Source organism: Pan paniscus, chromosome 2 (genome assembly GCF_029289425.2).
Source record: "Pan paniscus chromosome 2, NHGRI_mPanPan1-v2.0_pri, whole genome shotgun sequence".
Taxonomy (NCBI): domain Eukaryota; kingdom Metazoa; phylum Chordata; class Mammalia; order Primates; family Hominidae; genus Pan; species Pan paniscus.
Window position 1 is genome coordinate 98,501,763 of NC_085926.1, and position 27,401 is coordinate 98,529,163.

General features: G+C 38.7%; 1 protein-coding gene across 2 annotated transcripts in view; it reads left to right on the forward strand.

The window, feature by feature from the left end:
* The window catches only part of TMEM45A (transmembrane protein 45A), an 84,736-nt gene extending 68,458 nt beyond the window's left edge, over window positions 1-16,278 (forward strand). For both annotated transcript variants that reach the window (XM_008975400.6, XM_063602490.1), the window contains exons 6-7: window positions 7,668-7,813; window positions 15,753-16,278. In XM_008975400.6, the coding sequence (XP_008973648.1) occupies window positions 7,668-7,813; window positions 15,753-15,846 (240 nt within the window). In that variant the 3' untranslated portion in view covers window positions 15,847-16,278. The remainder of the gene's footprint in view (window positions 1-7,667; window positions 7,814-15,752) is intronic.
* Window positions 16,279-27,401: the final 11,123 nt, after the last annotated feature.

A 27,401-nucleotide genomic window follows, 5' to 3' on the forward strand; every position in this document is an offset into this window, starting at 1 on the left:
AAACTGTCTAGAAACTTAGGTGAATATATTATGCTTCCAGTCAGTAAGTGTGGCATATGAATGTTTACAGCAAAACGCTGTCTTAAGCTAACAATATTATGTCGTGACTTGCTTTTCACCATATTACCATATTTTTTTCTCACTACTTCTCCATAAATGGTTAATATGTTAATACTTGTGCATGAACTGTGTATAGAGGGATTAGATAAAACATCCACCTAGACTCTTGGAACCATAAGTATGGAGATGTGAATTGAAGGAAACCAATACTCAGATTGGCCACTTTTTTATCACACACATATAAATGATTGGGTAATACGTAAATGGAGAGGGAACTTCCCTTCCAACTTATTAGCAATGCTTTCTTTCCTGAACCACATCACAGTCAAAAATGCTTTCTCAATAACCTAGCCCTAACATCATGCAATTTAAAAAAGAAAAAAAAAAATCCTGCAAGCCCCTTTATACTATGAATCATGTTTTCCCTGTGTCTCTGTGTGGGAGAATATTTCAAAAGCTCCCTTTGCAACTTCTCATTCCCAAGCTCCCTCCAGTCATCCTCACCGCCCAGGTGCAGGGACAATCAGGGAATGAGGAAGGTGCTCCTGCTGTCTTTGCTTCTTGTTTTTTAGGACAGTTGCTTCCACTGCATCTCCCAGCTCCACTAATCCCCCCAGGGATTCCTCCCATCACTGCACAGATCCTGAGCCCAAACTAAAGCTCAGCCTTTGTTTTGCCTTTATGAAGGATGAAAGTTCATTTTTAAATGACAAAAAGGCCCAACTAAGCAGTAATGGTTTGAGGTCTGATGCGGCAGCAGATCAAACATTTGCTTAGGCTTTTAGTGTTGAAATAAATGATTGGATGATCAGATAACAACAGGAAATTCAGACTTCGTTATAGGAAATTGGCCCCAGGCTTATTGCCTATTAGAGAAGATAATTATTTACATTTGAAATGTGATACTAATGAAGCTTAAACTAGTGGAAACCAGATGTTCAGGAATGGCATACAAGTTACAGCAAGAAAAACTTTTTTTTTTTTGCAGATTGAGGTTTTTTTTTGGAATTTTATATAAGGAAATAAATTAAGACGACAAATAAAAGTGTGGTTTCTGTATTTAAAGGAGGATTTAATGAGTTGTGGCAGTTTCTAGCCTTAGTTTGGGCTTTCAGCTTTCCTAATTTATTCGTGTTTGGCCTAGAATGACTATGGAATGTTTCTATGGCTTTCACTGTAGTCACATCAGTTAACTCTGTTCAGTGGCCTCAGTCAAATCTTTAGCTTTCAGCATTAGGCTCTGAGGGTGCTAAAGAGATTGGCGACGGGAGGGGCTCCAAGTTTCTCTTCTCCTGTTGTAAACAGCAAAAAGTTTGGTAGAATTAATGATGCCTAATGGAGGTGACTTGAGATTTTATTTTGGAGGCTTCAAAAAGCAATTATGAAGGTGGCATGCAGTGACAAGTCCCTGGGCCTGCAGTTTAGACCAACCTGAATCTGTATGCTAGCTTTACCACACTAACTATATGAATCACCATAGATAATATGTTCTGTGCCATTAGGCTTACTACCCCAACTGTAAAATAGAAATATTAATAATATCTCATGGGGTTATTGGGAAAAATATATGCTATAACTTGACAATGCATGCTGTCCTGGGGAGAGGGCTGCTAATTTCAGAGGAAGGGGAGCAGAGGAAGCTTCCAGAAGAAGGTGAAAGATGGAAGAGAGTCACCAATGTGTCTAGGCTTAAGGTTTAGGGCAAGTGATACCCTTTTGCTTATTTTGAACTCAACTGTTGTATTAGTTTCCTAGGGCTGTAGTAACAGATCCCCACAAATTGGGTGACTTACAAGAGAAATTTATTCTTTTACTCTTCTGGAGACCAGAAATCTGAAATCAAGGTGTTGGCAGGGTTGGTTTTTTCTTGGGGTCCAGAGGGAGAATCTGTCCCATGCTGATCTCCTAGCCAACTGCCAGCCATCCTTGGCATTCCTTGGCTTGTGGCAGCAAGACTTCATTCTCTGCCTTTATTATCACAAGATATTCTTCCTGTATTTCTTTGTTTTCCTATGTCTTCACATGGCCTTCTTATAAGGATGCCAGTCTTTGGGTTTAGAGCCAACTCTAATCCAGTATGACTTCACCTTAACTTGATTACCTCTGCAAATACTCTGTTTCCAAATACAATCACATTCAGAGATACTGGGAGTTAGGACTTCAACATATTGGCAGACACAATTTAACCCACTACAAATGCTAACTCTTATCTCTGGGAGCTGAAGCAGATCACTTCCCAGATCCCAGGTCATGTGGATGGCATTGGAGGAATGTTGGCAGGACTGATGGATGGGATCTGGAGGGCTAGTCCACAGCTCTAAACACTCATCTTCCCTAAAATTCTCCTTTCTACACAGAATTTTTCTGTCAATTTCCATGAATTTGTTGTAAGAGGAAGGCATGAGACCCCAGCTTAGATAACTGGGCCTTTGAACTGGGAGTTGACTATGTGACTCAATTTTCTCTCTTGTTATTCCAAACAGTGAACATAGAGGACCTAGAAATTCTTGCCTTCTTCCAGGGGCTTCAGGGACCTGGGCTCTGGTCACTTTGGCTCCCACAGTGAGCTTTCCTAGCAGTATATAAAAGGGGTATTGCAAAACACTAATATCTCCAAAGCAACAGTCTAACCAGCAGGGTGGCATTTTCCACCTGCAGTTTCTGAGTATTGTGAGCTCATACCTCTAACTTAATGACTGATGTATCTTCTTCCACAGATGTTGACACATCTTGCCTTTAGAATATATCCATGTTCTAATGCAGAGGCCCCACCCCTTGGTGGGTGAGGCACAGCGGCAGTGATGCAAATGTTTTTGCAGCTGTTTGGGGATGGAGAGGCAAGGGTGTGCATTACTTAATTTTCCTGTTTGTAAAATAGACAATAACTGTATTCTGTCTCCTAGGATATAAAGAAGGGAAAGAGGAAGTTATTGTAAAGTACCTTGCTAATTTCAACTAATAAGGTATTTTGGGAAAATGTATGACTCTGACATTGGTTGACAAATAAAATGCATTGGGCCAGGACAAAAATAGAAAACCTTGGTTGGATCACTCCACTTGGTCAGGAAGGTAAACTGAATGATGAATCAATGGAGACTGCATGCTTCCACTCATGTTTGCCATTTAGGAATACAGGCCTAATGTTGCCAGATAGTTCTATTTTTACAAAAAAGCTGAAAATGCAAACTTTTGTGTAATGTTTCCTAATTTTTTAAGTGTTGGCAACTAAAGCAAATTATTATTATTATTATTATTATTATTATTATTATTTTTTCCTTTGAGACAGAGTCTCACTCTGTGGCCCAGGCTGTGGGCCAGGAGTGCAGTGGCACGATCTCAGCTCACTGCCACCTCCACCTCCCGGGTTCAAGTGATTCTCCTGCCTCAGTCTCCCAAGAGCTGGGATTATAGGCACATGCCACCAGGCCTAGCTAATTTTTTGTGTTCTTAGTAGAGATGGGGTTTCACCATGTTGCCCAGGCTGGTCTCAAACTCTTGACTTCAGCTGATCCACCTGCCTTGGCCTCCCAAAGTGCTGGGATTACAGGCGTGAGCCACCACACCTGGCCGCAAATTATTGTTTTAAATGTGCAGGCCAGACAAAGCATGTCTGGGAATTAGAGATGTGGCTCAAGGGCAACAGTCTGTCATTTGGTTTTAATGGTAATATAGTACCATGTCCTCGTGGGACCACCTTCCATCTCAGTACTGATTATTCAAACCATATCAGAACTGCTGAGATGTCTCAAACTGATCTTGTTATCCAGGTCACTGTCCTTCATATTGCCCCATATGGAAAGGCTGTATGGTGAAAAGAGTATGGGTGGGAGAAAGAACATGGAGTTTTTGGAGCCAGAAACTACTGGTCTGGATCCCTACCATAGTCGTTCAGCCATTTTGTAATACTAGGGGAAGTTGTTGAAGTCCTTGAGTTCCAATCTTTTCCTATGACATACGAGGATGACGATGTCTTCTTCCTGAGGTTGTTTCAAGGGCTAAGAATTATTGTGACGTTTATGTACATGAGTGAGGATTACCGTTTATGTACATGAGTGAGGATTACGTGACAAGCACGTGGTGGTACCGCCATCTGTCAGACAGTAGAAATGGAAGTTTTCTTTCCAATTAAAGGGAATCCTGAAATGGGAACAAGTGATTAAGGCACAAACCTTAGTTTTCCCTGACTTACTCTAATTATTTGAAATTTCAAACAGAAATGGAATTAATGTTTTATTCAATATTGCACATGAAGTGTTTTTTTTTCTTGTAACATTTCATTTATTAGACGTGTAATCATGGGCAAATCACTAAATCACCCAATTTTATTATCGAGATAATAAGGATAATAATACATTAAAATGAGGGTAATAATACATCCTTGAAAAGGGCCATTGCAAGGAGACACCTAAGCACTGTAACTGACACATAGCCAATACATGGTAGACATTTGTAGGATTATTCATTATATTATCCTGCTTTTGAATTTCATTTAGTTCCAGAAACCTGCAATACATTCATCCAGTTATCTATTATCTCTCTATCTACTTATTGTTTATTGGGATAAAACTTTCATAACATAACATTAACATTTTTAAAGTGTACAATTTAGTGGCATTTAGTATATTCACAATGTTGTGCCCCCATCACCTCTATCTGTTCCAAAACATTTTCATCACCCCGAAAGGAAACCCTGGGCCCATAAAATAGTCACTCTCCCTTCTCTCCTCCTAGCCCCCAGTACCACTGGTCTGCTTTCTGTCTCTATGAATATTTGTCTAGTCTAGATATTTTATGTAATCAGAATCATAATATATGTGAACTTTTGTGTCTGGCTTCTTTTACTTAGTATAAATGCTTTCAAGTTTCATCCATGTTGTGGCATGTACTTCATTCCTTTTATGGTTGATTGATAGTCCCTTGTATGAGTATACCACATTTTGCTTATCCATCATCAGTTTTCGAATATTTGGGTTGTTTTCATCTTTTGACTATTATTAATAGTTCTACTATGAACACTCATGTACACATTTTGTTTGAATACCTATTTTTAGTTCTTTTGGGTAGAAGTGAAATTGCCAGGTCATATGGAATTCTATATTTAACTTCCTGAGGAATTGCAAAACTGTTGCCACAGTAGCTGCAGAATTTTATCCCAATAAAAAATTAGATAGATAGATAAATGGATGAATGTATTTCAGGTTTCTAGAACTAAATGAAATTCAAAACCAAGATAATATTATGGATAATCCTACAAATGTCTACCATATATTGGCTATGTGTCAGTTACAGTGCTTAGGCCTTTCCTTGCAATGGCCCTTTTTGAGGATATATTATTATCCTCATTTTCATGTATTATTATCTTCATTATCCAGATAATCAAGATTATCCATTTTACATTCCCATCAGCAATATATAAGGATTTCAATTTCTCCATATCCTCACCAATATTTGTTATTTTTATTATTATTATTGCCAGCCTAATGAATAAAAAATGGTATCTCATTGTGGTTTTGATTTGCATTCCCCTGATGAACAATGATATCAATAATCTTTTCATGTGCTTATTGACCATGTGTATATTTGCTTTGGGCAAATGTTTCTTGAAGTCCTTTGCCCATTAAAATTTTTTTTTGTTGTTAAGTTTTAGGAATTCTTTTTATATTCTAGATATAATCTCATCGGATATATGATTTGCAAATATTTTCTCTCATGCTGTGAGTTGTCTTTTCATTTTCTTAATAGTGTCCTTTGAAGCACAAAAGTTAATTTTGATGAAGTCCAATTTATCTGTTTTCTTCTTTGGTTGATGGTGCTTTTGGTGTCGTAGCTTAAAAAAAATCAACAAATTTCAAGTGATGAAGCTTTCTCCCTATTTTCTTCTAGGAATTTTGTGGTTTTAGCTCTCATATTTAGGTCTTTAATCCATTTTGAGTTCATTTTATATATATATAATTTTATACATGAGTTAATTTTATATATGAGGTAGGGGTCCAAATTCATTTTTTTTCATATGAATACCCGGTTATCTCAGCACCATTTGTTGAAGACTGTTCTTTCCCCATTGAACGGCTTTGGCACCCTTGTCAAAAACCAATTGACCTCAGACATATGAGTTTATTTCTGGACTCTCAATTTTATTTCATTGATCTAAATGTTTATCATTATGCCAGTATCACACTGTTGTTTTGATTACTGTAGCTCTGTAGTATTGAAGTCCTCCAGCTTTCTTTTTTAAGGTTGTTTTGGTTATTCTGGATCCCTTGCAATTCCATATGAATTACAGGATCAGCTTTTTCCATTTCTGCAAAAAAAAAAAAAAAAAAACGAACATTGGAATTTTGATGGCAATTGCATTGAATCTGTAGATTGCTTTGGGTGGTATTGCCATCTCAACAATATTAAGCTTCCAATCTATGAATATGAGATAGCTTTCCATTTATTTAGATCTTCTTTGATTTCTTTCAACAATGTTATGCAGATTTTGGTGTACAAGTCTTAAACCTCCTTGATTAAATTTATTCTTAAAGTATTTTATTCTTTTTAATGCTATTGTAGATGGAACTGTCTTCTTTTTCTTTTTCTTTTTTTTGAGACGGAGACTCGCTCTGTCGCCCAGGCTGGAGTGCAGTGGCGCAATCTCGGCTCACTGCAAGCTCCGCCTCCTGGGTTCACGCCATTCTCCTGCCTCAGCCTCCCGAGTAGCTGGGACTACAGGTGCCTGCCACCATGCCTGGCTAATTTTTTTGTATTTTTAGTAGAGATGGGGTTTCACCGTGTTAGCCAGGATGGTCTCGATCTCCTGACCTCGTGATCCACCCACCTCGGCCTCCCAAAGTGCTGAGATTACAGGCGTGAGCCACCACGCCTGGCCAGAACTGTTTTCTTGATTTTATTTTTGAGTTCATTGCTTTTGTATAGAAATACAACTGTTTTGTATATTGATTTTGTATCCTGCTACTATGCTGAACTCATTTATTAGCCCTAATAGTTTTTTAATGGGTTTTTAAGGAATTTCTATATATAAGATCATGTCATCTGTGAATGTAGATATTTTTGCCTCTTTCTTTCTAGTATGGATGCCTTTTATTTTTCTTGACGGCTTAATTACTCTAGCTAAATCTTAACTTAATTGCTCTAGCTAAGATTTTCAGTACAACATTCAATAGAAGTGTGAAAGCAGACATCCATGTCTTGTTCCTGATATTAGGGGGAAAGATTTCAGTCTTTTACCATTAAATATAATGTTAACTGTGGGCATTTATTTATTTTAAAACCTTTTTGTACTCCAATTTTGAAATAACAGAGTGAAACTGCACAATGTAGAAACCCAAGACATTCTCTTAAAGTCCAGACATTCCTAGCGAGATGACTGTTTATATTTTGAAAACTGATCATTAAATGTCCTTTTAAAACTTTTATGAAAATATGACATATTAGAGACTCTCTATATTACTAAAACAGGCAGCAAAACCTGATGTTTTATCTGTTACATCTTAGATAATTGGAGTTAACTTAGTTATTTACCTTGGAAGCAAGTATTTTGAAATGAACCATTTTTGGGAATGTGATTGGTTATTTTAATATATGCTTTTTGTTCTAAATTACAGATTGGATTTGTCCTGTATCCCCCCAGTGGAGGTCCTGCATGGGATCTGATGGATCATGAAAATATTTTGTTTCTCACCATATGCTTTTGTTGGCATTATGCAGTAACCATTGTCATCGTTGGAATGAATTATGCTTTCATTACCTGGTAAGTTAGCGGTTTCTGTTAATGGAGGTTCTGTTCCTTGTTATGTGATTATCAAGACTCAGTGGTATTGAATTTAAAATTCAAAAGGGGATTTCATTCCTTATCATCCCATAAGACAGGGTAGCATAGCAGAATATTATCTGCAAACACAAAAATTCCCAGTAAAAAGAATAAATGCTGGTTTAAAGTTAGTCACTGAACAGTGCCTCAGCTGCGCCTCTGATGCTCACATTACCCTTCATCACACTCCTCTGTGCCTCCATGTCTCCACATATGCTATTTCCTCTTCTCTCTTCTGAATGGTTTCCCTCACCCTGCACTGCCTATAGTGAGTCCTCCATTTACCCATGTGTAGATACTTCAATTATAGCACTTCTTAAGCTTCGAGTCCTTTTTTGACCAACTTGTGTTCCATTAAATGTAGGTGTCTGCCTAATTTGACATTGACTAATATTTCTAAAAGTCAGATCCAGTTGAATACATTTTTTTAAGAACCCCAGTATAATGTTCCATAAGTGGGTAAGGAGCAGTAGAACAGAGTTATAAGAACACATATTTTTAGCTGCACTATTTATCAGCAGTATGACTTTGGGCCAATTACTTAACCACGTTAAGTACTAGTTTTGTTGTTTGTAAAATGGGGAAATAATAAGACCTAAATGAGATCAAGTATTTAAGCTTAGGACATAATAAGAGCTCAATAAATATTATTGTCTTGTTGTTCTTCCTCTTGTTATTCTTTTCCTCCTTCTCCTCTTCCTTATTCCTCTTTGGCATAAAAAAAAATGAATGTGATATGAACCCTACCCATGAGGAATTTTTAGTCTTATAATTAGGACTAAATTAGGGAGATGCACAATGAAAATGCAGTGCAATATACAGAAATAGTAGAAGAACAAAGCACTCTTGGAGTTCAGGGGAGGCCTCTTTACAATTGAGAATGAAGCTGCAGCTTGAAGGATGAGCAGGAATAGAAAGGGGTGATCACAGTTCCTTTCTCTAAGGTGGTTAATGCCGAACCACAGTTGGCTTGGCTGATTTCAATGACCAGGCATGAAGACTCCAGCACCTAATCCTTCAGACTTCAGTGCTGATTGAAATGTTCTGTATCTACAATGTCTAATATGGTAGTCACTAGCTATTGAGCACTTAAAATGTGGCTCATGCCACACTAATTTTATTAATTTAAATATCCATATATGTGTGGATAGTGGCTACTGTATTGGATACTACACATCTAGCAGGTTCTCTGATTCCTAAATTGCAGTAGCTACTGCTAGGCCCAGTGAGGTCCCAGCTAGAACCAACTTTCCATTCTTCTCTTTAGACATGGGCCCCAAGTCACCCCTCCTGCTCTGTGCTTCTTTGTGCCTCATTGCTGAACAGCTCTGGTGCTGAGGCACTGGGTGAAGAAATCATTCCTTTGTCTAGCTCTCAGCTATCTCTGTTCAGCTGCAGGTCAGCCCACTTTGATCTATGGTTGCTTCCTTCTAGAGGTCTAGGTGCTTTGGGTACTAGGAAATTCCACCTTCTCATTCTATTAGCCCCATTCACTTCCTCCAAAGCATGTGCACGTGCTCCTTGTCAAGACTGGCTCTGCCATTGAGTGAAACTTGGCTTCTCCCCTGTTGTTCTAGGCTGACTTCTGGGCCTCATCTCCTTAGGGGCTGGAAAGCCTTCAAGATCAGTGCCAGCATCCAAGGAAATGCTCTTCCTCATGTCAGCTCCCCTCCAGAGCCAAAAGAAGACTACTGTCTCTTCCTGTTTCAAAACGCTTCATACCCCTAATGGGCCTCTTATCCACTTATAGTACTCTGGATACTGGACACTCCATTTTTTATTTTCCAACCTTCCCCTCTACCCCCAACACATATTATCCTAATCTTTCTGACCACGCAGTTCCCTCCACCTAGCATATTCACATTAAATGCACGTCTTTTCTATGAAATCTTTTGTGATGACTCTAGCTCTTGCTCATCTCCCTTTAAGAGTTTTTGTTTTTTTTTTCAAATACACCACAAAAGATTTTATTATGAAAAACATATGGGTAAAATGTAGCAACTAGGCGATTTACAAAATGTTCTATTATTGCATAAAACTATCTTTGGTCTATCACCTTCTAAAACTTCTTACGCTCTTTCTTGGTGTTAGGTCAAACCTGCAAATGCTTCATCTGTTCTCCATATCATTAGAGCTCCATCTTCCACAAATATTTTAAGATAGACCTTCCCTCCACAATCATTACTCCCACAGTCTTAATGTAACCAGTGAACATGGACAGCAGCCGTCCAATATACATTCACATTATCAAAACATGATGGAAGCTGTAGATATGCCTAAATGTCCATGTTAGTACATATTTTGTCTAGTAGAGTCCTTGATTCTTTTTTTAATTTTTTTTGCCAACAAGTATTGTTTACTGCACATATATAAAGATGATTTAATGTTGAAAAATTTGTTAATTAAATGTACCCTAATGATAGGTCCAGTTTCTTATGATTAAGAAATACCATAAGGTGATCTTAATAGCTACTTAAGAAACATTCCATACAATTTAAACTGATTTGTTTACCTCTTAGAAAACAAGAATGAAGTTTTTGTATGATAAGCAATATTCTTTTTTTTTTAAATTTTATTATTATTATACTTTAAGTTTTAGGATACATGTGCACAACGTGCAGGTTTGTTACATGTGTATACATGTGCCATGTTGGTGTGCTGCACCCGTTAACTCATCATTTAGCATTAGGTATATCTCCTAATGCTATCCCTCCCCCCTACCCCCACCCCACAACAGTCCCCAGTGTGTGATGTTCCCCTTCCTGTGTCCATGTGTTCTCATTGTTCAGTTCCCACCTATGAGTGAGAACATGTGGTGTTTGGTTTTTTGTTCTTGCGATAGTTTGCTGAGAATGATGGTTTCCAGTTTCATCCATGTCCCTACAAAGGACATGAACTCATCATTTTTTATGGCTGCATAGTATTCCATGGTGTATATGTGCCACATTTTCTTAATCCAATCTATTGTTGTTGGACATTTAGGTTGGTTCCAAGTCTTTGCTATTGTGAATAGTGCCACAGTAAACATACATGTGCATGTGTCTTTATAGCAGCATGATTCATAATCCTTTGGGTATATACCCAGTAATGCGATGGCTGGATCAAATGGTATTTCTAGTTCTAGATCCCTGAGGAATCGCCACACTGACTTCCACAATGGTTGAACTAGTTGACAGTCCCACCAACAGTGTAAAAGTGTTCCTATTTCTCCACAACCTCTCCAGCACCTGTTGTTTCCTGACTTTTTAATGATTGCCATTCTAACTGGTGTGAGATGGTATCTCATTGTGGTTTTGATTTGCATTTCTCTGATGGCCAGTGATGGTGAGCATTTTTTCATGTGTTTTTTGGCTACATAAATGTCTTCTTTTGAGAAGTGTCTATTCATATCCTTCGCCCACTTTTTGATGGGGTTGTTTGTTTTTTTCTTGTAAATTTGTTGGAGTTCATTGTAGATTCTGGATACTAGCCCTTTGTCAGATGAGTAGGTTGTGAAAATTTTCTCCCATTTTGTAGGTTGCCTGTTCACTCTGATGGTAGTTTCTTTTGCTGTGCAGAAGCTCTTTAGTTTAATTAGATCCCATGTGTCAATTTTGGCTTTTGTTGCCATTGCTTTTGGTGTTTTCAACATGAAGTCCTTGCCCATGCCTATGTCCTGAATGGTATTGCCTAGGTTTTCTTCTAGGGTTTTTATGGTTTTAGGTCTAACATTTCAGTCTTTAATCCATCTTGAATTAATTTTTGTATAAGGTATAAGGAAGGGATCCAGTTTCAGCTTTCTATATATGGCTAGCCAGTTTTCCCAGCACCATTGATTAAATAGGGAATCCTTTCCCCATTGCTTGTTTTTCTCAGGTTTGTCAAAGATCAGATAGTTGTAGATATGTGGCATTATTTCTGCGGGCTCTGTTCTGTTCCATTGATCTATATCTCTGTTTTGGTACCAGTACCATGCTGTTTTGGTTGCTGTAGCCTTGTAGTATAGTTTGAAGTCAGGTAGCATGATGCCTCCAGCTTTGTTCTTTTGGCTTAGGATTGACTTGGCAATGTGGGCTCTTTTTTGGTTCCATATGAACTTTAAAGTAGTTTTTTCCAATTCTGTGAAGAAAGTCATTGGTAGCTTGATGGGGATGGCATTGAATCTATAAATTACCTTGGGCAGTATGGCCATTTTCACGATATTGATTCTTCCTACCCATGAGCATGGAATGTTCTTCCATTTGTTTGTATCCTCTTTTATTTCCTTGAGCAGTGGTTTGTAGTTCTCCTTGAAGAGGTCCTTCACATCCCTTGTAAGTTGGATTCCTAGTTATTTTATTCTCTTTGAAGCAATTGTGAATGGGAGTTAATTCATGATTTGGCTCTCTGTTTGTCTGTTATTGGTGTATAAGAATGCTTGCGATTTTTGTACATTGATTTTGTATCCTGAGACTTTGCTGAAGTTGCTTATCAGCTTAAGGAGCTTTTGGGCTGAGCTGATGGGGTTTTCTAGATATACAATCACGTCATCTGCAAACAGGGACAATTTGACCTCCTCTTTTCCTAATTGAATACCCTTTATTTCCTTCTCCTGCCTGATCGCCCTGGCCAGAACTTCCAACACTATGTTGAATAGGAGTGGTGAGAGAGGGCATCCCTGTCTTGTGCCAGTTTTCAAAGGGAATGCTTCCAGTTTTTGCCCATTCAGTATGATATTGGCTGTGGGTTTGTCATAGATAGCTTTTATTATTTTGAGATACGTCCCATCAATACCTAATTTATTGATAGTTTTTAGCATGAAGCGTTGTTGAATTTTGTCAAAGGCCTTTTCTGCATCTATTGAGATAATCATGTGGTTTTTGTCGTTGGTTCTGTTATATGCTGGATTACATTTATTGATTTGTGTATGTTGAACCAGCCTTGCATCCCAGGGATGAAGCCCACTTGATCATGGTGGATAAGCTTTTTGATGTGCTGCTGGATTCGGTTTGCCAGTATTTTATTGAGGATTTTTGCATCCATGTTCATCAAGGATATTGGTCTAAAATTTTCTTTTTTGGTTATGTCTCTGCCAGCCTTTGGTATCAGGATGATGCTGGCCTCATGAAATGAGTTAGGGAGGATTCCTTCTTTTTCTATTGATTGGAATAGTTTCAGAAGGAATGGTACAAAAAACCTTTCAAAAAATTAATGAATCCAGGAGCTGGTTTTTTGAAAAGATCAACAAAATTGATAGACTGCTAGCAAGACTAATAAAGAAGAAAAGAGAGAAGAATCAAATAGACACAATAAAAAATGATAAAGGGGATGTCACCACCGATCCCACAGAAATACAAACTACCATCAGAGAGTACTATAAACACCTGTATGCAAATAAACTAGAAAATCCTGAAGAAATGGATAAATTCCTCGACACATACATCCTCCCAAGACTAAACCAGGAAGAAGTTGAATCTCTGAATAGACCAATAACAGGCTCTGAAATTGAGGCAATAATCAATAGCTTACCAACCAAAAAAAGTCCAGGACCAGATGGATTCACAGCCGAATTCTACCAGAGGTCCCTCCAAGAATTTTTACAGCCCGTTGTCTTCACCATGCATTTTAACAATTGGGATCTCTCCTGTGATGTTCACTATTAGGTCATGTGGGTTAGTGTTATCTACTGGCTAGATTGTGTCTCCTTGAGTATGAGACCCTTTCCATATTTCCCACACCTCTTGGCACACTGCCAAACATATAGTAGATTCTCAATAAACCCTTGTTTGCTGTTTTAATAGATAATAGATTTATGTTGCAGAGCTCTTTAAATATAGACTTCATTTGTTTTGAAATCATGTTTTATATACTTTTCAATTTTACCGTCATATTGTTCTTGAAAAGATAAGACCAAGGGTTAAATTTTCTGATATATTTTGATATAAACTTAAGCAATAGCTTAAGTTAGTTCCACAGAAGTATTTCAAAAACCCCTCTCAGAGCACAAGTAAAGCCATTACATATTGATACAGGCAGGCCAGACTTTCATCAGAAAAAATATAGCAGAAAATAAGGGTAAAGATGCAGGTAGACTGGTGAAGTTTTTCATTTGTGAAGAGTGATATTGGTGATTTGGCTTATCAAATTTGTTTGCATATTCCTATGTATTTCTGGGAGTTAACTATGCTTTGTTGATATGGTCACAGCACAATGCCTTTATAATAATGATGCACAGGAAAAGCTTTGCCTAGTTCTTATGACACTCTTTCGCACATCAGAGAAGTGGAGAGCCTGCTGAGCTTCAGCTGCTGATCAGTGTCACATCTTCTAGTGTCAAAAATTATAATCCGTGCTTCCCCCAGGCCTATGGATTCTCTTTTTTTTTTTTTTTTTTTTTTTTGAGATGGAGACTTGCTCTGTCGCCCAGGCTGGAGTGCAGTGGCGTGATCTCAGCTCACTGCAACCTCCACCGCCTGGACTCAGGAGATTCTCTTGCCTCAGCCTCCTGAGTAGCTGGGATTACAGGCATGTGCCACCATGGCCAGCTAATTTTGTATTTTTAGTAGAGATGGAGTTTTGCCATGTTGGCCAGTCTGGTCTTGAACTCTTGACCACAGGCGATCTGCCCGCCTTGCCTCCCACAGTGCTGGGATTATAGGCGTGAGCCACCATGCCCAGCCCAGATTCTCTTAAACTATGAAAACAGTCACCAGGATGGAGGGTACTTCTTTGAGCTTCTTAATTCATCATGGCAGAGGCATCACATGCAGTTGAACAGCTTGTTCCCTGCACAAAAGCTCCCCCTGGAAGGGGCTAGTAGGAGGAAGTAGGGGCTGAATTTAGCCCAGACTTGACGTGGGCCTTGACTTGGGCTGCCAACCCTAGAGGCGGGCTTCATGCACTTCCTTTATATGATATAGCACCTGTTTGCAATACACAGATGTGGCTTTTATGGAGAAACTCAACTGAGCTTGGTTTCATCTGGGCTTGCCACAGCCCAGCGATTCTCTTAATTGTTTTAGAAATGATCAAAGTTGGCTGGGCATGGTGGCTCATGCCTATAATCCGAGCACTTTGGGAGGCTGAGGCGGTCAGATCACGAGTTCAGGAGTTCGAGACCATCCTGACCAACATGGTGAAACCCCTTGTCTACTAAAAATATTTTAAAAAATGGCTGGGCACAGTGGCTCATGCCTGTAATCCCAGCACTTTGGGAGGCCGAGGCAGGTGGATCACGAGGTCAGGAGTTCAAGATCAGCCTGGCCAAGATGGTGAAACCCCATCTCTATTAAAAATACAAAAAAATTAGCTGGGCGTGGTGGTGGGCGCCTGTAATCCCAGCTACTCGGGGGGCTGAGGCAGAGAATTGCTTGAACCCGGGAAGCAGAGGTTGCAGTGAGCTGAGATTGTGCCACTGCACTCCAGCCTCCAGCCTGGACGACACAGCAAAACTCCGTTTCAAAAAAAAAAAAATTAGCTGGGTGTGATGATACATGCCTCTAATTCCAGCTACTCAGGAGGCCGAGGCAGGAGGATTGCTTGAACCCGGGAGGTGGAGGTTGCAGTGAGCCAAGATTGCACCACTGCACTCCAGCCTGGGTGACAGAGCAAGACTCTGTCTCATAAAAAAAAATAGAAAAGAAAAGAAAAAGAAAAAGAAATGATCAAAGTTATCTTCTGAGGCCTAATTAAACAATGATGCAATACATTGGAAAACCACGTTGTATCTGTTTACTTATACCCTGCTTTAATCCACAAAAATTTTCAGGCAGCTCCAAAGCCAAATAAAAGTAATTTTCCTTTTTGGGTTGCCTTCCCCAGTTGCCCAAATAATCTAGACTTTGTGGTATAATGGGTGCATATTGCTCTGGGTTTCTATTTTAAACACCGTCTAACTTGAGATGCTTTTCTTTCTCCTCAGGTTGGTTAAATCTAGACTTAAGAGGCTCTGCTCCTCAGAAGTTGGACTTCTGAAAAATGCTGAACGAGAACAAGAATCAGAAGAAGAAATGTGACTTTGATGAGCTTCCAGTTTTTCTAGATAAACCTTTTCTTTTTTACATTGTCTTTGTTCTTGGTTTTGTTTCTTGATCTTTTGTTTGGAGAACAGCTGGCTAAGGATGACTCTAAGTGTACTGTTTGCATTTCCAATTTGGTTAAAGTATTTGAATTTAAATATTTTATTTTTAGCTTCGAAAATATTTTGGGTGATACTTTCATTTTGCACATCATGCACATCATGGTATTCAGGGGCTAGAGTGATTTTTTTCCAGATTATCTAAAGTTGGATGCCCACACTATGAAAGAAATATTTGTTTTATTTGCCTTATAGATATGCTCAAGGTTACTGGGCTTGCTACTATTTGTAACTCCTTGACCATGGAATTATACTTGTTTATCTTGTTGCTGCAATGAGAAATAAATGAATGTATGTATTTTGGTGCAGACACCTGAAATCTTTGTTTTTGTTATTTAGCTACACTCCTCCTTTTTATCATGCAGAAGAAGCTGCAGGACACAGAAATTCTTTTTTGTGAGACATCTCTATAGTACCTGAGTTCTCCACAGGGAATAGTAGGCCAGAAGTCTTCCTAGGGTGTGTGATCTTTCAGAGAAGATAAAAGGGATGATCCCTAGGACACATGGTTGCAAAGCCATGAGAGACTGGGAAAGGAGGACTGGGGTGTTGTCCATAAGAGTAAAAAGTCATCACACACCATAGCATGGCCACCACACCATCCCCTCTGTTACAGTAAGTGAAAGGTTAAAACCAGGAAAAGCCTTTTATGGAATGCTTGGGTAAAAAGCCAGAACTCTTACCTAGTCTGTGACCTAAGAAGCCCCCCAGTGGAGAGTCAAGAAATCTTGTTTCTGATTCTGGCTCTACCATTAACCAGCATTTAGGTTTCTGGCAATCACCATGTCCTTCTCTCTAAAGTAAGGAATTGAATTGAATGAACCATGGGGCTCTTCTGGTTGTCACATTTTAAGAATCTAGAAATGGAAGCATATGGAAAGCTATTAGGTTGGTGCAAAAGTAATTGTGGTTATTGCCATTGAAAAGCAATGTCTTTTCTTCAATGTCAACCTAATAATTTAGTACAATGTTAGTCACAAAGACCAGTATTTTCTATGAGAGAAAAGGAAGGAGGATTGCACGAATCCTTGAGGGATGACCCAAACCTGGAGGAAAGGAGGCAGCCCTGTGCACAGCTAGAGCTGAAATGTGGTCAACTAAGTCCTGAAGGCTCCCTAGCTTTCCAGAAGCACTGGCAAGTCTAGAAGGCTGCCTAGTCTCATATGTGTCACAGTGACGTTGAAGAGTCAGGTGAGTAGATTCTTCAGGCCCCAGAACTGGACACATTCATTTTGTCACATAAGTTTGAAAAGAGCAGGTGTGAGTGCCTAAAGGTTTATCTTGAATAATGCCATGAACCTTAGGACGTTTCTGGCATATGAAAATGCCCACATGCCGCAGTCCTTGGGGGTCATGGCGTTCTGTCCCATATATGTCTTATCTCTCGGGGCTGTTTGCTAGACCCACAAAATTCTATGATTTTGACAAGTTTGGGTTTCAAAGGAGTGAGTGAGTGAGCGATCAGCAGCAGTTACATGAAGCTGGCATCTAGGCCTGAGCAGAAACACCGGGAATAATTAGCATGAACCAGATTAAGCCTGGAATTTTGAAAACTGATAAGTGCAAATAGTCTACAGTCTTTGTGAGAGAGCAGAAATTTCCACTCCTCTAGTGTGCACACAGATTACAAATAAAATCAACTCAGCAAGTTCTCAAAGGAGGAATATTTGGTTCAGGTCTAAGTCTAAACTCTAGGGCTATCTGCCTCTAGTTCCTGAAATGAGCAATACATTGGAACACTATCATGACAACTTTATGGTTACATTATTGGATTTGTAATTTATGACTAACATTTTTATGGAATGATGTGAAAAATTAACAAACTGTGAACTTGAGCCAAAAATGAGACAGTCATATTTTCTTGTGCTAGGAAATCTTAGATCAATAAGTACAATTTGTAAAGATTTTGATTTATAAAAAAGCATGTTTCAGTAAATGTTCTGAAACCATGAAAAATATTTTATAACAAAAATATAAAAAGTTTTCAACTCTAGATCATGGGATGAGAAAAATTAGTTTCAGGCTATACTTAACCCGTGTGTACCAATGGAATCCATCATCCAATGAATGTTTATTAAGCAGTTACCATGTGCCAAGCAGTGTTCAATAAACTAGGAATACAGTGGTATTCTACAGCAGTACTTAAGCCAAAGTCCCAGTCTTCATCAAGCTTACATTCCCATGGAACATACAGTCAATAACAAAGTCAACAAGTAAGTTCTACAGTTTGAGGCAATAATAAGTTATATGAAGAAAAATAAAGCTGGGAAGGAGTATAAAGAATGGTGGGGTGCTGCTATGGTTTACATACGATTTGTTTGTCCCCTTCAAGTCTCATGTTGAAATTTGGTCATCAATGTTTGAGGTGGGGCCTAGTGGGAGGGGTTTAGGTCATAAGGGTGGATCCCTCATGAACGGCATGGTGCCATCCTCATTAGTTTGCACTCTATCAGTTCCCCAGAGAGTTTTCCTGAAAGCTGGTGTTGAAAAGGGCCAGGCACCTCCCTTCCCTCTCTTGCTTCTTTTCTCACCATGTGATCTCTGCACACGCCAGCCCCCCTTCCCCTTCCGCTGTGAGTGGAAGCAGCTTGAGCCCCTCACCAGAAGCTGATGCTGGTGCCATGCTTCTTATACAGCCTGCTGAACAGTGAGCCAAATAAACCTCTTTTATTATAAACTACCCAGCCGCATGTATTCCTTTATTGCAATGCAACAGGCTAAGACAGGTGGAGGAAAGCACCACCTTCCTGAGGGTGGTCCTTTCCTAGAGGTGCTCCTCTAACCACCCGAGGGAAAATAGCCCCTGACCTTCTGCCCATCCCTCTCTATCATTATCAGGCATTATAGTGTTTATATATTTCCAGAGCCTTTAGCTCTGAAAGGAAAACCTTATCAAAGAAGGGATGGGGATGGAGGTTTACTCCCTTACTTTACATTTGTATTTTGTCTCCATTCTTCCAAAAACCTAGGATCTCAATTCCTGAGCTTTTTGAGTATCCTATGCTTCATTTGTCATAACCAAAGTGGAGAAAACCTTTACATAAATCAATGTTTGATTTCTAGTGCAGGTGTTAATGTAGGAAAGACTCAAGGACATTTTATAAAGCAGACAGAACCCTGTGGATGGAAAGCCTCTGTGGCTGTATAATAGGAAAGTGAAGGGTGGGGACTGATTATTAAGCAATATCAACTTTGGCTGTTGATGTGATACCAACTCCTTAGTGATTTCTGTAATTCTCCAATCTCCTTTGCTTGGGAATCTGCAACCTCTGATTGCACTAACTTCCAGCTCGTTGAAATGGGAGGCTTGGTTATGGTACACTCCTCATCATTTCGTTTCTAGAGAATCTCATTAATCAAGGTTGATTAATTGTATCTTGGTTGTGGATTGATAAGGTGAAGCAAGAGTCAATGGATAGTATGGGAACAATAAAAATAAAAGCTGAGAACTGGGAAATTCTCCCAAAATACAAGCAAACGATAGATTAAAAGTATGAAAGAAAAGTTAATACACCTGAAGAATATATACAGAAATTCTATATTCTGTTTCATATGCAATCCAGGTAGAGAAAATTGAGAGAATAGAGGATAGGCATGAAATTATAAGAGAATATCCTTTAATGGCTAGGAAGAGAGATTTTTGCTTTAAGCTTGGAAGGGTGTTTCAAGAGATTTGCAGTGGATAGTGTGGATTTCTGGTAATAAAAATTTAAAAGCTTAATTCTGTCTTATACTTTTAAATTCAATTTGTGAATATTGTTATTCTAAGTCTAGCAAATTTTAACACTCATTTTTAAGGAGTCTTTAATGTTTGAATATAATCTTAAATAATTAGATTTCCCTTTAAGCATTTCACTTTATTTTTTTTGTGGGAGACTGGAGTTTTATTATTACTCGTATCAGTCTCCCCGAGTATTCAGGGATCAGAGTTTTTAAGGACAACTTGGTGGGCGAGGAGAAGCCACCAAGGAGTGCTGATTGGTCAGGTCAGAGGTGAAATCATAGGGAGTTGAAGCTGTCTTCTTGCACTGAGTCAGTTCCCAGATTGGGATCAGATGAGCCAGTTTATCAATGTGGGTGGTGCCAGCTGATCCATCAACTGCAGGGTCTGCAAAATATCTCAAGCACTGGTCTTAGGCTTTACAATAGTGATTTTTACCCCCAGGAGCAATTTGGGGAGGGTCAGAATTTTGTAGCCTCTAGCTACATGACTCCTAAAACATAATTTCTAATTTTGTGGCTAATTTCTTAGTCCTATAAAAGCAGTCTAGTCCCCAGGCAAGAAGGGGGTTTGTTTTGGGAAAGGGCTGTTATCATCTTTGTTTCAACCTATAAACTATAAGTTCCTCCCAAAGTTAGCTGGGCCTGCAGCCAGGAATGAACAGCTTGCAGGTTAGAAGCAACTTGGAGTTGGTTATGTCAGATCTCTTTCACTGTCTCAGTTATAATTTTGCAATGGCAATTTCAATCCCAAAAAACCCTTTGGGTTTTATAACACCTCATCTTAAGGTGTTGGCTAATGAAGATAGAAAAAGGGCAAAGACCATTGTAACTTCTTCTTGTTGACCAGGGGCGTGTGGGGGTAGGTGTTGACCCCAAGGTGAAAGGAGTGGAACCACTTTGCAACTGTCAAAGCATACTCATGCAGTCCTGGCTGAGATTCCAAGGCTTGCATGATAAAGGCATTAGTATTGTCAACTATAGTTTTAGTACCACATTTAAGGAAACAGCATACTACAAGGTAAATAATGAGTACCAGAATAAGGAATGCAATTCCCAGTTTTAAAAGTAAAGATTTGAAAGCATTAGTTTGGGAACTTGTAGCCTGCCAAGAATTTAGAATTTAGGCCAAACTGCTGGAAAAACTCAAGTACAGCTAACTACAGGTATACTATAATTTTTTGAAACAGAATTTTTCTCTCTCCAGTCCCTGTTTTTATTAAAAACAAATCATGGGCAAGGCGGGGTGACTCATGCCTGTAATCCTAGCACTTTGGGAGGCCAAGGTGGGCAGATCACCTTAGGTCAGGAATTCGAGACCACCCTGGCCAACATGGCGAAACCTCATCTCTACTAAAAATACAAAAATTAGCCGGGCATGGCAGCACGCACCTGTAATCCCAGCTACTTGGCAGGCTGAGGCAGGAGAATCGCTTGAACCCGGGAGGTGGAGGTTGCAGTGAGCCGAGGTCACGTGACTGCACTCTAGCCTGGGTGACAGAGTGAGACTCCATCTCAAATAAAACCAAAAACCAAAAAACACACAAAAACAAATCATGATAGGACAGATGTGTTTACAAAATAAACTTTAGTCTTACTATACTTGACCTGATTATTTGCATAAAGTGCAGCAAGAATACTTATTTTCCACATAGGCTTTTAAAGTTGGCTTTGATGGAACTCTGTTCCATAAGGACTCTCAGATAAGACTTTTTTAAGCTGAGCCTAGCCATGGGTTTGTACTCTCAAATACTTAGAAGTTGGGTAAATTCCTCTCCTCTTGAGATACCAAGATAACTCGGGGTTTTTGAGCCTGTTAGAAAGTGACATTCTTTACTTACCACAGGTCAGGAACCCTGTACAGGGACTGCACAGACAGGGTATGAGGCCAGTTTTCCCAAGGGTATGTATTGGCTGTACAAGTCAGATTTGATTCCTTAAAGGAAAGCATACCATTCCAGCCAAGCTTTGGTAAACTAACCAGTTTCTCTGATGGTGCTCTGTTGCAAAAGAAAACATTCTTATTGTACTTATGCAAATAACTATATTGCCATAAGTTAAGAATATTCACAAATAGTTTCCAAATTCTAGAGAAAGCAGTCAGAGAGAAATACATATGCTCCAAATTTTATTTATAGGAGTATACCTTATTCAATTGTTAAAAGCTGTAAATAGCTTAAAAGGAAAGTTTACTTGGCTCTGAAAAACAAAAAGGATCAGCAATGTTTTTAGCAAAAAGTCAAAAAGGATTACTTCAGTCTTATATTGGTTCAGTCCATGCAGTTAACTTCTGTTCTGCTTCATATTCATGAACATTTCAGCACTCCATGAGAGTTCTGAAAGTTTTGCTCTATCCTAATGTCACAATCTCCAAAGTTATCAGAAACCTGCATTTAAGAACCCCTGTTAGAGTTGTATAGCTGATTATAAAATCACCATTTAAAGAGGAACAGACCAAAATAATAATTGTCTATAGATGACAAAAAGTGTTAGGGCAGCCACAGTCAAAGACACAATTGACAAGGAAATGTGTTACCTCTGTAGCACACAATAATTTAACATAACGCAACACTTATAATTATTACTGATACCATAGACTGAGTTATATCAGAATTATAGGAGTTTCACATAATTTTGGAACATATACCAATAACACATTTACATAAACATAGCCCAAAGAAAGCCAAACACCATTTCTTATTTGGCAATGCTTACTGTATTATTTTTATACCAAATAAGCCAAATATATCACTTTTGGACTTTAGAGGACATAATACCTAAAAGATTAATTATGTCAGAAAAAGATATATTTTATAATTTGGTTTTGGAAAGTTTGTCAAATATCAAAGGTTTGAAACACTGGATATCACAAAATAGAATCCCAGGTCACTGTAAGTCATTCATTAGCTAAAATGGTAACTCCAAAATTTTTAAAAATAAAAACCTTTACTCTGATAGGAGATTTAGCTTTCCAAACAACAAGATCCAATGAAGACAGGATGAAGCCAACTGAATCTGTTTGTCCTCTCTCCCCTCCCTTTTTTTTGGAGTTTACTCAAAAGGCAAACAAAAATCTTTCATTTCCTCTCAATACTACATAAAAATTTTTCAAAAGAGGAAACCAAATTTCATGTTTGCATTAGTGCATCTTTAATGCTTAAGCTAGGTTTTAATAAAATTTTGTAAATCTATCCAGTTTTAATTAGTTTGACCATAAAGTAAGATTTGCATAAACTTTTTAGAGCCCTTTATAATTTTCTGTTAAACAGCAGATTAATTTTCTAAACAAACCCTGCTATTCAGACACATGGGCCCAGCCCTGCATTAGTGTACTTTTACTTTAACGTTCAACCTACAGGAAAAAGTTAAATAATCCCCTTCAAATCCTAGCCAACTTGCTCATGCCCACAGAACTTTCTGCAAAAGATCAACTCTTCATAAACACTTTTCAACTTGCTTAAACCTTCAGTTTTGTCCCATTACTCTTATAGGTTAAGACAATCTTTAAAACCCTCTGAACTAGACAAAATTACTTTCCCTTTAACAAAAACCATATTCCCATGTCTTCTTTCATCTTTTACCAAAAACACATTCTACTTTCCTTACGTACCTTGTATATAAAACTGTTTCTCCAGTAGTCTCAACTATGTTAACTCTTAGGAACTTTTATTTTTTACGAGAAACCTGATAAGCAAGCAGTTTTAATTATGTACTAAATGTGGAGCCTAGGACATCAGACAGAAGTGCAGACAAGGCCTGACTCCTTCCAGCATAGCTAGGGGGGCATGGCTAATTCCACATGTCCCCAGGCCTTATCTAGAATCTCTAATGGCTCCAAAGTAGGTAAGTCGAACAATTTTCAAAAGTCAAAGAAGCAGTTTATGACCTTAAAGCATTTAGCAAACCCGATATCTGACCTAATTTAGATCAAATGTCTAAATTTTGAAGACATGTTTATTTTACCAAAAATAATTAAAACTGTCTTTATTTCTGAAAGATTACCAAAGTCACATGAAGAAGGCATTATAAAGTTTCTATTTTTCTGACAAAATATTTGATTTAAGTGCTTATTTTTCTAAACCAATTAGTCAGAACTCTTTTATCTAAACATCACACACCCTACACATATAAATACACAGACAGACAGAAGATCCAGTAGTTGTAAGATTTTTCATTTGCCAGTTTCTTAGTTGGATTACTAGCTTCAGGGTGGAGCCCCTGGAGGAACAGGCCAGGAAAGCACACAGCTTTTAGGGCCTAATAAGAAGGCACAGATGGAAGGAAAAATATAACCCCCAAATTAAGGGTGCCATTTTTATGCTACATACTGGATCCCCCCAAAAGAGGGAAATACTACAGGAGAAGACAGTGCAATGCTTCTACTGTGCATTTCATTGCAAAGCAACCCAAAGCCAATCAGCCCATCCCCCATGGGAATCTTATCTCTTAGTGGAGGGTGGAGATATTTTCATACCTTCCAGGTAGCCAAGAGCATGCTTCTCTAATCCAAACATCAAAGAGTCAAGCATGCCTTCTAACTGCTATTAGCCATCCCTTTAAGTATATTTCCTATATGGTTATTACACACCAAGGCTAAAAGCTGTCCCATAATGCAATGTAATTTTTGACACCCCCCCAAAAATAGAAAATGTTAGGCAACGTAGTGTAAAACAGAACAAAGCCTTAGATTTTTTGAGAAGGATTTATTCTCTTTCAATTCCTGGGGTTCCATGAGGAAAACAGAAGTTTTTCCCAGAATGGAGTCTGTGGCACCTCCTCTGTTTTCCCCCAAGAGTCCTAGGCTGTTAGAATTTATCTTAGGTTCTCTCATGTGGGCATCAAGAGTGGTAAGAAGACAAAATGGAGAAAAACAATTCAGTCAGCTGTGAAGAAAAATAAGATCCAAGAAGAGAAAAAATCATAAAGGTCTTTTAAATATATTTATAGCTTGGATATCCACTTTTAATGAGCTGATCTTAACCACAGAGCTCTGTATTAGTTCATTTTCCTACTGCTGATAAAGACATACCAGAGATTGGGCAATTTACAAAAGAAAGAGGTTTAACGGACTTACAGTTACATATGGTTGGGGAGGCCTCACAATCATGGCAGAAGGCAAGGAGGAGCAAGTCACATCTTACATGGATGGCGGCAGGCAAAGAAAGAATGAGAGAGAAGCAAAAGCGGAAACCTCTTATAAAACCATCAGATCTCGTGAGACTTATTCACTACCACAAGAACAGTATGGGGGAAACTGCCCCCATGATTCAATTATCTCCCACCAGGTCCCTCCCACAACTTGTGGAATTCAAGATGAGATTTGGGTGGGGACACAGCCAAACCATATCAAGCTCTTTAAAAAAATTTTTTAAAAAATCTCTTATGCAACCATAGGCAAAATCTTCTTACTTTTGCAAAATGCTGCCCAATGAGCTGCATGAGAAACTGAATTAACATTTTCCATCCCAGCTGAAGCAAAATACACATAGCAAAACAGACACTAATCACCTCGTTCAGCACTCAGTACCCACCTGGCAAGGCTGAAACTTTCTCCCATTGGTCCCTGTTGTCTTTGATTCATTCCAGGTGGAGAGGGCCTCTGACTGGTAATTCAATGGGTGGTCTCTGGGCAAGACAAAGAGCGGACAGTCTCCCCGAGTCAGGCCTGTTGAACTTTCTTCAGGGCTCACTAAATGTGACCAGACTTTCCAAGTTAGGCCTGCTGAACTTTCATCAGCAATTCCTTCAGAGATCCCATCCATACATACAAACACACACACAACAAAGACAAGACAGAGAGAAGGTCTTCCAAACCAAGATCCCTAACCAAGAATTCCAGGAGTATCCCTTTGAAACTATCCTCCTATTCTCCATCTGAGAAATCTCCCCGAAATCTTCCTGATTGAGAAGTCTCCTGAACCAAGACTCTTCCTAAGAATTAGGGAGAGCCAAATGAGACCCCTCAGAAGCTGAGAGAAGACAGACACCCCACAATGGGGCTACAGACAAACCAGGACCACTGAAGGAGCTGAACCGAGACAGACACCCCACAAGGGTCCTAGAGACAGACACCCCACTATGGGGCTACAGAAAAACTGAAACCCCTGAAGGAGCCAAACCAACTGGGAGAAGGAAAGAGGTGTTGGCAGCACCTAGGATATTTACCAATCCAGACACCCTGTAATGGGGCTACAGCTATAGATACTCCATGACATGACTGAGCTACAGACAGACACCCTATAATAGGGCTACAGTTACAGACACCCCACCATGGAGCTACAGGCAGACACCCTGTGATAGAGCTACAGTTATAGGATGTTTTCCCAGGACTCTTTCTCTATTGCAATTAAATCCACGCACATTGGGTCAGCAGCACCCCTCCAGTAGAGACAGTACCAGAGTCAGCCCCCAGTCCAAGAGAACTAGGAGGCCTCTGGATCCATTGCAGGAGGCAGACTACTGAACCATGGGTAAGTTGCCACAAGGGCAATGCTGGACTAGCCCCCAAATTTGTAACTACTCAATGGGTTCACCTTGCCTGCTGCCTAGACAGAGCTGATTTATCAAGACAGGGTAATTGTAATAGAGAAAGAGTAATTCACGCAGAGCCGGCTATGCAGGAGACCGGAGTTTTATTCCTCGTATCAGTCTCCCCTTTAAGCATTTTAAACTGTATTTACGAATTAAATATTCTAACATTCTTCTTAAGTACTTCAATTAACTCATGAATCCTCCCAAGTTCTTATGTAATTCTTAGAAATCTAATTTATTAAACTTATAAGTTAATTTATTAAACTTATAAATGTGATGAAACTTAAGTTTTCTTAAATATTCAAATACTGTGTATAAACTTAATGAGATTTCATAAAATCACAGGCCTAAGTTTGTTACTGAATTGCACATTGATAAATTGGGTACTGAATGGGATAGGATTCTTGACAGTGACCATAATGGCATATCTGAAACTCATTACAGTCACATATCAAACCCTTTGCATAGGTTGTGTTCCAGCCTTCTATGTACAGGGTGTGCACCTTCCTGAGTTGGAGTTATAATTAACCTGTCTTTGCTGCCTACTCATGAAAAATCTGCAACTCCCACCCAGGATGTCATGTCACTTGATGAGATATTTTTTAATTCTTTAGCTTTTAAGAAATTTAAACAGATTTTATTCTAAGTCCGAAGCCTTCTGAATGTGATGCAATCCTGAATTTTTTTCCAAATATGCTGCCTGTCTCATAGGACTACTTAATTTTTATAGCTATTAAGGATGATAACCTAACGAATTCTAGGTCGCCCTCTTTTATTTTAATTATTCATTCTTGATTTTTTAATATTTTTTACTTTTATTTGTGTTTGATTTATAAAATGTGTAAAATAATATTTTATTTTTATGGCTCTAGAAATCTATAAGAATTTCATAACTATTATGTTTACATGTTTAAGTATTATCATAATACTAATTTAATCCTATGCTAAGAATTTTACAACTTTTTAAATTTTTAATTATTATGAGTTCAGAATAGTTGTACATACTTATGGGGTGCATGTGATGTTTTGATACAGGCATATAATATGTATCAAATCTGGGTAACTGGGGTATCCATCACCTCAAACTTTTATCATTTCTTTGTTTTGAGAATATTCCAATTCTACTCTTTTAGATATTTTAAAATATACAATAAATTATTGTTAACTATAGTTGCCCTATTG